The 12,248-nt window shown below is 37.3% G+C and overlaps 1 protein-coding gene across 3 annotated transcripts in view; it reads right to left on the bottom strand.

Annotated features, from left to right (window-relative positions):
• Positions 1 to 12,248, bottom strand: part of LOC136040200 (protein argonaute-2-like) — a 121,565-nt gene that overhangs the window by 66,776 nt on the left and 42,541 nt on the right. For all 3 annotated transcript variants that reach the window (XM_065724354.1, XM_065724353.1, XM_065724352.1), the window contains 2 exons: positions 11,336 to 11,550; positions 1,259 to 1,451 (listed from right to left, as the gene is read on the bottom strand). In XM_065724354.1, the coding sequence (XP_065580426.1) occupies positions 1,259 to 1,451; positions 11,336 to 11,550 (408 nt within the window). The remainder of the gene's footprint in view (positions 1 to 1,258; positions 1,452 to 11,335; positions 11,551 to 12,248) is intronic.

A 12,248-nucleotide genomic window follows, 5' to 3' on the forward strand; every position in this document is an offset into this window, starting at 1 on the left:
TGGCAGATCTTTTACAAAATCTAGTAAAAGAAAAGTTTGTCCATATTTCTTCAGCTTTGCTTAATACCTACTTCAGTTCCATCCATGGTCACATAATTCTAGGTTAGTCAAAATGTTTGAAGTAGCTAACCCTGAAGAAGCTATATCCTCATTGAATTAGAAACACGGGCCAAAGATAGCTAACCATCATTGGTACCCGCTGCTAATGCATCGTGATAGTTAGGATTGTATGTTTGTTTATATTGTACAGTTGATTGTGTTAACGTTGAAGAATAGTTTTCTCGTAGAGATTATTTTTACAAATTATTTGTAGATAGCTTAATAATTACGTCACTGCTTATTAGGGATCCAAAATTTACAATCAACTTAGCGATATCGGTTCAGTTAGGATTTCGTAACTCACTTAAATGAAATTCACACAAGTAAGAATGTGAATTTTCCTTGGCACACTCTGCTAGTGCACTGTGTATAGTTTAGTAAATTATATTTAAATAGGCATAAATACAACTTGCTATTATTTGGGATTTACTGATGTCTAATTTCAGTCAATTTGCAGTGAAGTGAGTTTGGTTTCTTTTCTTTTTGTTCTTTGTTTTCCGTTGGGTGCAGTATCAGCTGTATAACGGGTTTTACAATAAATAGATAAAAAGGGCTGAACCAACTAAGTATAGTAAAACCGTGTGAAAAAGTATAAACATTTAAAAGCATGTGAGATTGTTTGATTATGCAATGTCTCTGAAGTCCTTAATTAAGGACTTAATATATTAATTCTTAAGAAAATTAGATACACTTTATGCATATCTTCTACCCTCGGATTGACGATTGACTGCAACTCAACACTTTTCATCACTTTCATCAAGTAGATTTAAATTAAAATCAAAAGTTTGTATACTACCCCCAAAACATTAAAAGTAAAGTAATTTTGGCTCGGTGCCACCAACTGGGTTAATAACCTATTAAAATTGCTTATTTTCTAAATCTTTCAGAAATGAAACAATGTTTCTAACCTACTGATTAGCTATTTTAGAACGTCTACAATACTAGGAAATACTATTATTTGAATTAAATATATTGATTTTTATATAATAATTATGATATATATATATATATATATATATATATAGTATATATTAATAAAATTATAAAATTTCATCTATAAAATTACTGAGCTATAAACTAAGCAACATGTTTTTTTCTATAATATAAAGCTCAATTGAATTGATATGAAAATAAAAAATAATGCTCGAAAATTACTGACCTCAGCAGCAATTTTAACAACGACCTCAAATTCCCTAGCTCTCTCTTCGAATGTAATGTTCACAGGAAATGCTTGTTCTCGAAACTTCAACTTCCTGCATGAGTACATTGACTTCATACCATCAAAGACACAACAATCTTTGGGGAAATGTTCGGCGAAATTGTCATGCGAAAAAACATGGCGCATTGTCACCCTGGAAAGAATAGGACCGAATAGCAGGGTTACCAATCTGCACAGTTTTCATGTAAAATGCAATCTTTTTGGGTGTTAGTTTTTGTTGGCTTTAAACGTCAGTAGTTGGCAACTTTGTCATAAGTACAGTTAACCCAAGAAACAGGGTTGCCAACTTGCATACTTTTCGTGTAAAATGCACTCTTTTTACCTCAGAGGGGAGGCGGAAGAGTAAAAATCACTCTTTTTAGATGTTAGTTTTTGTTGACTTTAAACGTCAGTAGTTGGCAACTTTGTCAGAAGTGCAGTTAACCCAAGGAACAGGGTTGCCAACTTGCATACTTATCGTGTAAAATGCACTTTTTTTTACCTCAGAGGGGAGGCGGATGAGTAAAAATCACTCTTTTTAGATGTTAGTTTTTGTTGACTTTAAACGTCAGTAGTTGACAACTTTGTCAGAAGTGCATTTAACCCAAGGAATAGGGTTGTCAAGTTGCACACTTTTCGTGTAAAATGCCCTCTTTTTACCTCAGAGGGGAGGCGGAAGAGTAAAAATCAGTCTTTTTGGGTGTTAGTTTTTGTTGACTTTAAACGTCAGTAGTTGACAACTTTGTCAGAAGTGCATTTAACCCAAGGGATAGGGTTGCCAAGTTGCACACTTTTCGTGTGAAATGCACTCTTTTTTTTATCTAAGAGGGGATTGGGAGCAATTTTTTTACTTGTACTCCTTTTGAGCAAAAATCACTCTTTTTGGCGTTGACTTACACTCTTTTTAGACACCAGCTGTTGGCAACTATGATCGTAAGTCGGTTTCTCAGCCTGTTAGACTGACAACACAATCCATTATGCCATTATTATCTTCGTCTAAAATTATCACAAACATCATACAAACATTCAAAAATAAAGAGAGTAGAATGGATATTCAAGCTGTGATCAAGCGTGAGGTCTTCCAGCTTATCAATTTGTTTTAGAAATTAATTAACCCAAATTATTATATTTTATTTTGAATATTTGTTATATTAGAATATTTTATATTGGAAATGTATTATATTTTGAGAGCTATGTCGATTTTTTTATTTTTTTTTTTGCAACGTAAAATATACACGAAATCTTGTTAACGAAACATTAATGTTTCGTAAGTACAGCCACAAGTTTGGCGTTAAGCTAATAATCTTTTCTTGTCAGAATGTTTATCTAATAAAGTTTTGGCTTTTTTTTTCAGGCCTTCTGAACAGATAAATTTTTAGTTTTCTTGATTTCCCATTTGTTTTATATCTTCTAATTTTAAATTTGATCTTTACCTTTTTATCTTTGAGTTTTTCCATCTTACCTCATTTTCCTTATGCAGCAAGGTAAGTCCATAGAAAGAACAGTGAAGAACCAGATAAGAAGACCTAGACATTCCTAGCCAATAATTTTTAGCTGTGAAAACATTCAACGTTTACATCGGGCGTGTGGAGCCTGTATTTATAAATACATATGCAATAGGTTTCAATAAAATAGAGCCGAATTTTAAACATGGTTTTGTTAATTCTATCATTTTATCTGATGGATTGGGGTAGAGTTAACTTTTAATACGTTTTTAGGAGTGGTATGGGAATCCCAAATTTGTCTGAAGCGGAAGGAGGCAAAATATTTTTTTCTGGTCTTGACAAAAGTGCATGTGCTGTTTTTTCTTCTTCGAAACGACTGTAATCCGAATGACTTAGCTGTTAATGACGTAGTCCAAAAGACTGGTACACAATCCTATTTCTTACAATTCGTAACAAGCAATTCAGACCTTACAATTAGTAAGATTTAAACAGACCTTAAACTTCAGCAAAATTATTTCAAGACTGGCTTCTAAATGAGAATCTACACCCGATTAAACTGGATATTCAAAATGTCACTGAAAACTAAAAATAACACTTTGTTTTTTCTTCAACTCTTAAATCATATAACTCGGCTGTTTCGTTGAATTTGGATTTTCAAGATATTAAATGAAATTGAATTTTGAATCTATTTTTAAATTGATTTTCTTATCTAATCTATGAACTAACTTAAGCAGAATGGGCAAATAATAAATTAGAAAGGTGTAGCTTGATAATTATATACTACACTATAATTGTATAATTATATACTATAATTGTACTTGATAATTATATATTATAATTGTATACTTTAGTATACAACGATGGTATGTACTATACCACTGGTGCTGATTGGTCTAGTTCTTGAAAGGGAATGTGCATTCAAAACCATATACAGGGGGAGGGGTTAGGGGGTTCGAACTCCCTACATTGTGCGTCCAAACTTAGGACTAGTCTTGCCAATTTTTCTCTTTAAGAAATTTGATACCACAAAGATTGACCCTATCTCGTCTATTAGAAACTTTTAGTTTGTGTGGTCAAACTATTTAGAATTGATGGGCCAATCTTTCCATAGCATGTAGGGCTTGGATAAGCTATCCGAATAAACGGCAGGAAACCAAAAGCCAACATCTAATTCCTCAACTTAAATCTTAGAAAAACCTTACAACTTTTCTTGCTTTCTACCGGAGATATATATGCTTAGTATTAGAGAAACTTATATCATTAGAAAGTGTAAATTTTGTTTGTTCGATCAAACGGAGCATAATTTTCTTTTAAAAACTCACAAAATGGTTATCGCTAAAAACGTTACAGGACACCTGTTAAGAAAAAGCCAAAAATCACCTCCAAAGAACTGTCATTTGATGAATTTGACAACTCTTCGAATTGTCTGCAATGCAGCCCACTTTGATTGAAAACTTTTCCGACTTTGATTGAAAACATTTCCATTGTCTTTTCGATCAAATTTCATAATCCAATCACAAATTCTCAATAGGTTTTAATGATAAAAAGTCGCTTGGGAGAATTCCCTAATGGATCACCTGCCTTCAAGACAGTCAGCCGACCTTGAGGCTCACAAAATGATGTTTAAGGTTTCGAATTCTACTAAAATGTCATTTAAAAGAATGCATATACTAACATTACAACTAACCAAGCAATTTGTTATAAAAGATATCTGTTGGAAGAGGAAAATATTCCAGAAACAACAGCACACACTAATCAAATCTATGGAATATTATTCCACTGCTTTGGCAGGTCCTCAGCGAAACTTCAATGCAATTATTTTTGGACAATCGTTTGAGTCAATCTAACAGTTTTTTTTACTGTTAAAAAACAAAAAACAACTGAACATTGAGTGGTAACTAAATATTTATTTTTGGAAGATAAATCTAGGCAAAACCTAGAATGAGTTGAATGCTGTGAACGGGTGGCTCACACCTGCCAGGGACACACAAAGGGGGTGGTGCTTCCCACCCAAGCAAAATCCTAACTATCGACTTACGTGACTTAGGTCTCCTACCGTACGCCGCTCGGCGTAGAGTGACGTCTATCTCCTCCATCCGCTTCGGTCCAGTGCGACCATTTGTGCTTCGCTCTGTCTGATATTTGTCATCGCCATGAACTCGGACAAGCTGTCGGACAATCGCTTCTTCGGTCAGCAGCGGGGTCGCATCCAACTGGCTTTTGTAGGGTCAAAGATCACCTTCGCAGGTAAATGCAAGGGCATTCTAAGTAGGTGTCCGAAACATCGTAAGGTACACTAGGTTGTTTGGATAGAAAACCGAGACAGCTTGGTGAGCTGCAGCGGCTTCTCATTACTCATAAAATGAAAAACCTTAGACCTTTGATCCTTCTCAGGCTATTCGCCTGGAATATATCGATGGCCTTTAGTGTTACGGTTGATGCATGTCATGTTTCAGCTCCGTAAAGCATTACAGAGCCGAAAGGGTCGTTGAAAATCCACAGTTTGTTGAACGACTGATGTTTGGTTTTCGCCGAAGATGACGGTTGAGCCTACCTATGACAGAAACGACTTTGGATATCCTTGCTTGCAGCTCGGGGAGAAGCGATCCATTAGAGAAAATTGCAGAGCCCAGGTAGGTGAACTTTCGGACAACTTCAATGCTAGTTGTTCTGTCCAGGCTAACTGGAGAATTAACAGTAGGATAAGATGGGTCTACGGCCATAATTTTCGTTTTATCTGAGTTTATCTCCAGTCCCACGCTTGCGGCCTCTTCTCGTAAAATCCGAAGCGCTTCCAGCAACTGATCCATGGGGTCCACAAGGATGGCACGGTCATCATCTAAGTCAGCATCTGAGATGACGCTATCCCCAAACTTGAGGCCAAAACTGAGACGTTAAGTTGCCTTTGTCATGATGGCATTGAAGAGCTCTGAGGCCACTGCATATCTTTGACGTACTCGTGTTGTAATTGAAAAGAATCGGCTTCGCCGGCAGTTGACTTGAACACAGCTCTCTATACCATGGTGTAGACCTTTAAAGATCTGCAATATTTCTTAGGAAATCCAGTCAATTCTAAAATCCGCCAAAGAACTTCTCGGTTCACTGAGTATAACGCAGCATGAAAATCGACGAAGGCGAGAAAGGCTTTACGTCGGAAGTCCTTAGCTTTTTCTATTATCTATCGAATCGTGAGAATCTGTTCGATGGTTGAACGGCCCAACACAGAAGCAGGTTGCTCTGGTCGCCGAATTCCACGAATAACATTCCGACATTGATTTAGTAGGACCATTGAGTTTTCCAGGAACTGACAGCAGAGTTATTCCACGGTAATAATAGTAGTCACTTAAAGAGCCTTTCCTCCTTCACAAGAGGATAATGACACCCTTCCACCAATCTTCGGGGATTATTTCAGTTTGCCAGATGATGGAGAACAGATGCATTGTATGGCCTGCATATTTTAGCAGTCCGGAGCTTAAGCCAAAGATACCAGCAGCTTTATTATTTTTGTGCCTTTTAACTGCATTTTCAATTTCTGAGGGGCTGAAGGGCTCGTCTGAGGGGACATCTGCTTCATTTCTTTGACTGCTAGACAGGGTAAGACTAAAATTTGGAGGGACAGACGGGCTGGCATTATTTAGGAACGAGCAGAACTGGCCCCTCCACTGCTTAAGGCAGGAAACTTCGTCAGAAAGAAGTGTCCTATCATTGGACAGGACAGGTCCCAAGGTGGAAGTTTTATATTCTCTTAGATCTCGGAGATGTTTGAACAGGCTACTCATCTCTTTCTTTTTTGTAGCTAGTTCAATTTCACCAGCTTTCCTTGCAACGAACTGAGCTCGGTCGCGGTGAATGAGCCTGTTCCGCACTCCATAAAGCCTACGATAAGTGGCCATGTCCTCAAGGATTCTTACCCTTCGTCTTTGCTCTGTGACCTGCAGCGTTTCATTAGTTGGCCATGATTTCTCTGGGAAGCTTCTCTTGCCAAGCACCAGTTATACTGCTTCGCTCGTCTGCAACTAAAATACTTTCAGGGACCTTCGCTGGTACTAAGTGTGCTAAGGAGCTCGAACCAATTCGATACCTCAAGACCGTACCTCAGGCGAGTGTCTGGCTCCTTAACTTTCCCAGTATCTACAGCGATTGGCCTTCTTTCCGGTCGTTGTGCTTGGAGGCCCAAGAAAAATCCTAGCTCGCATCAACAAAAATGTGGAATTTGGTATTTTGGCCAGAAGAAAGATCAAAGATGCGTTTTTTCCAGGGGTGATCGTAACAAAACAATGGTCCTGGAAGATCGGAAGACGGCTCATTTGAACGCAAATCGAAAGTTTTAGTGCCCTTTTAAGTGAATAAAGATATTGGAGGGCAAATAACCCCCTCATACGCTCCCTTTTTCTCCAAAGACATCAAATTAACATTTTGAGACAGCAATGTGATTCAGCATAGTTGGAAGGTCAAACAACAATACCTCTAGGAATCATATGACCCCCAGACAACCTGGCGAAATGTCTGGTAAATTATGAAATTTGCCCGTTGCTTATATATATATTATTTTTCTTTGCCCCTTCCTCATTCCTTGTTCTTTGCGTTAAAGCTTGACTTTTTTCCCAAATCTGTACGCATGACTCCTGAAGCACAAGCGCCGTTAAATATGTATCACAAGTATTTAATTTTTTTTTAAGACTTTAGCGTAAGAAAAAAGCGTTGAGGAAGGGACTACCTCCCAAGTACTACTACTACTACCAGTTCATCACAGACCAAGCCACCTGAGGCCAACACAGCTACGCACGTTCCTCCTCCATCTTAATCTGTTCAAAGCCACCCTCTTTAAGAAGCTGTCATATCGCTTAAATTTTTCTTTACGACTTACTCCTACCCTAACCGCGGAGGACCTGGTTTCCGTTTAGCCGTAGAAGATTGGTCGAAAAGGACAATCTTCGGCAGTCTGTCATCCTTCATCCACAGAGCGCGCCCTGGCCATCTCAACCTTTCTTTTTTTATAACCCTAGAAACCGGGATTTAACCACACTTTTCGAACAGCCTACTATTTGAAATACGGTCAGTAAGTTGGGTACCCAGAACAATGAATTCAAGATGATTTCAATTTGCTCCTCTCTAAAAGTTAAGCAAACAGTTGAAATACCAATAACTAGGGGAAACACTTCTCTAGATTTCAATCTGACTAATCTGAATAATTTTTACTGTCCTCCTTCAGCTTTATCTCCATTGGTTTGGAGTTATCATCTTTCCCTCCTCCTGTCCCCCTCTTTCAATTTAAGCATTCGTTCTCAGTTACCTACGGCTCTTACCGCCCCCTTCAAAATGTTGGCCTTCTTTCTCTTGGAAGGTGGCTGAGTACTGACGACTGGTCTGATACTTATAATTTGCATTATCTTGATGAAAAAAATCACTACCTTTCACAAAAAGCTAAGTGATAAATATCTAATTTCTTTCCCAGAAATTTTTTTTTTAAAGTACTCCAGTGACAAACCCTTCCTTAATCAAACCATAAAAGCTCTAGTCAGAAAAAATTAATCTTGTCGGAATGGTAAACAGGATGAATCTAACAAATTCAGAAAAGCAATTAAAAAGGAAATACGTAAATTTATCCGATCCTACTACAAGAATGAGGTCGGTGAACTGTTTACCAATAAACCAAAAATTGATATTCCGAGAAAAAAAAAGTTGTGTGGCAGGAGTATTGACCAGCTTGATTTCAAACTACCTGAATCCCGAGACATTACAGCTAATAATCTTAACAAGTTCCTTCCTTCCATCGTCCAGAGCCTTCCGGCGTTGCTTTTCCATCCATATCTCCGTCTGAGATCGAAAGAAGAATTGGGAAGCTACAAAAAACAAGTGTCTGCCCTTAAATATCCCATTTTTCTTATTAGCGCTTTCAGTGACTTCCCTTGTCTTTTCAATGAGATCACTGCCTGTTACCAATATCCGTAAATTTGGAAACAGAGCTTTCATAACCCCCCTTGAAAAAGAAAGACGGGAAACCTGGTTTTGAAGGTGTTTGCCCTATTTCACTCACTCCTATGTTCTCTAAACTATAATAAATGATTCTTTGCAGATTGGCTAAAAAAAAAAAAAAAAAAAAAAAAAAAAAAAAAAAAAAAAAAAAAAAAAAAAAAAAAAAAAAAAAAATCCCACCTCTTACTGAACTGAGACAATTGAAGAACCTCAAGTCCACTTCTATTACCCTTTTTTTATCGACTCGATAGGAAAAATTCTCGAAAAACTTAATTACTGGCTAAATGTAATTTCCACTGACAATCAAGAGTCAACAATCATGACCTCGTTAACCACAATATTTCAGTAGAGGAACTTGTAACTGATTTCAGTATCGATTCTTTCTTGGTTAAATTGGTTGCTTCCTGTTTATCAAATAGATCACAAGTAGTCAAATATCAGAATCATTTTCCAACCCCTCCCTGTCCACAAAGAAGTACCCCAAGTGACTCACCTAGGTTCCTTCCTTTTCTTTGTTATGATAAATAACCAGGCTAAGGAACTTCCCGACAGATGGAACTTTGTGGATGATCTAACGCTTGTTGAAAACCGCTATCGACTATGAGTATTCTCAAGGATATTAGAGATGACGCTGTGAACTTAGACATGAGAATAAACCCCTCTAAATCTATGATGATACAAATGTTTCCTTGAAACCTCAACCCTATCCCCCCAGATATTTCTCTGTCTTCCTTTAAATTGCTTGGGGTTATAATTTCCACTAAATTTAAAGCGGGATATCCATGTTAAGGATATTGTCCATTAAGCTAATCCGTCCATGTCTCTCCTTAAGCTCTTGAATAACATTAAAGTTTCCCTATCCCATTCTTTAAGGATCTATACTTCCTTTGTCCGTCCGCATCTTGAATATGCTTGTCCAGCTTGGCATCCTGGTATCTCCCTTGATGAATTAGAAAAAATCAAATCTATTCAAAAAAGAGCTCCGAGGAAAGCTAAGGCACCATACTCACTCTATTCGCTCCTTCTAAGAAGGACCAAGCTAGAAACTCTTGAGCATAAGAGAGGAACGTTGTGCCTCCGTTTTGCAAAAAATGCAATAATAAACCTACACACGGAAAGCATTTTTCCAAAAAGAAATTCGCCACCGGACACTCGCAACCCGGACACCGTCTGCCACGTACCATTTTTGAACTCGTTCCTATCTTGTCCCCATCCGTTGCTTTACCTTCAGGTATGAAAAAAACATTGTTCCCTTCATTACTGATAAATAAACCGCTATTTTTCCCCGTTCTTTTTATGGTTTTGGTGATGCCCAAGTTTGATTCTTTTATTCCCTCCCCCTTTTTATATGTTATCCTTTGAACCCTTTTGACTTATATCTTATTTCAATCCTTTTTAGTTTTTATCTTTTTAACTTTCTGACATTTTGCCGCTTAATATTTTCGACTACCTGAATGGTTTTGCCATTCTGATATTGTTGTTTTTGGTATTGTTTTCTTAGTTTTTTAGTTGTTGTACTTTTTCATGTTTTTTTTTGGTTTTATGGCTCTGAAATGCGAATTCAGCCTTTCATGGCTTGTTATAGATTTTTTTTTTTAAATAAATATATTCCTCTCTCACACACAATCTGTAGGCAATTTCTCTGGAAAACATCTAGCAAATCTTCATCTGATTTTTGGAGCGCCCATGCTTCAAAACCACTATTGAACTCCTAACATATGGAATAATTTCCGTTCGTTTTAAACTTAAAGGTAGCTCATTACTTTCAGATGAAAAAGTGTCCATAGCTTCCTCTTCATAACTAGCTACAAGACACTAAGAATGAAACACAAGCTAAGGGAAAGAGCTGGTAAATTTGAATGAGAAGTATTTTCAATGAATTCCAAGACATTAGCGGAAAAAACAAGGGTTGAGGAAGGGAACTATTACCACTGCTACTACAACTACTACTACTAGCAGCTCACCACAGCACCAAGTCACCTAAGGTCAGCACAGCTACGCACACTCTTCCTCCACCCCAATCTATGCAAGCCTCCCTCTTTACACCCTACCACAAAGTTCCGATTTCCCTTAAATCTTTCTTTATGATTTTTGAATTAAAGAAAACGGTTTTTAATTTTAGTATTATTAATTATATTCACATTCCAGAATAAAGTAGCCTCATTACCCTTATTTACAAGCCATTACACCAATTATGAAAGACATTAATTAGACAAATTAGGAAGAGACACAGCTGTGTATGACCCCAGACAGGTGCTGCAGTAAGTTTTGAGTAGGCAGTTAGCAAACAGATTCTTGATTCATTCATAAGACAATTGGTTGAGACGACACCTTCACCAACTAAATTAATCTTCTAATTAGTAAATCAAAGATGTCATAATACTACGTTAAATAACAATAAAATTATTTCACACAGCCACGGTTGTCATTCGGGAAAAAAAAAACACTAGGTTTTAGCAATTTTTGGTCGATTTTGTGATTTTCTGCTACGATCAAGTGATTTATGTGCTAATTTAGTGTTTTTGGGCAATATAAAAATCACTAGAAATATAGTGACAAATCACTACGGTTGGCAACTCTGCATATAGCCTTTTATTATTTTGGATTCTCAGCCTACCTTCGTAGTTCCTTATTTGGCATTGGCTTCCCCTTTTCGTTGATTTCTACGTCATAGTGATATGCTTTTTTTGTGCCCTGTAACTCCAGCTGGAAATGATTCACCCTCAGTTTAATCGTCTTTCCCCAGGTACCTCCACCATCAGGTCGTTTACAAGGTTGCAGGGATGAAAACTGCTCTTTCTGCTTCTGGAACACTCCTCTTCCATAGACATTCTAAAAAAAAAAGGTTGTAGAAAGCAGTGGGGCCAGACATCCAAACCTCAAAGACTTACAACGTTTTCAAATTAACAAGGGGTTCAAGATGATTAGTGCACTAGTTATGAGACCCTCTAAGGTCAGAGCTGTCAAAATACAAATCAAAGAAAATCCAAACCGATTGAAACATGAGGATGATCTGTCCTTACTAGAAAAACGTTCTAGAGATATCCCTAGCAATGCAGGGACAATAACATTTATGGACACATCTATTGTATTACGCTTTTCCATTCTGGATAATAGCGTAAGTCAACAAAATACGAAAATAAAGAAATTTGGGAATAAACTCGTTATTACATCAACAGGGACGCCAATTAGGCCGTGAAGGGGGGTTGTGGTTGGCAACTGACCCACCCTAGATTTTGAAAAATACATTCTTATTTCTATTTCATAGTTATAATTTATCATGGTTGACTGGTCATCTGTGCCCCTCCCCTACATTTTCGTGAATCGACGCTGCTTTGCATTAAGGGATCCTTGAGGTTTCTTAACTGGCGTTGCTTCCAACGTAGAACCCTTATTTGACCACCATTAAAATCTCTTTAATATTTTTTTAATCATTCCTTTTGACTGAAATACACTCCTCTTATTTATCAATTCCCTTAGACCTAAATACACTTGCCAATCGGCAACATCCATTGCTAAGCTACATCCAA

Source organism: Artemia franciscana, chromosome 20, assembly GCF_032884065.1.
Source record: "Artemia franciscana chromosome 20, ASM3288406v1, whole genome shotgun sequence".
NCBI lineage: Eukaryota > Metazoa > Arthropoda > Branchiopoda > Anostraca > Artemiidae > Artemia > Artemia franciscana.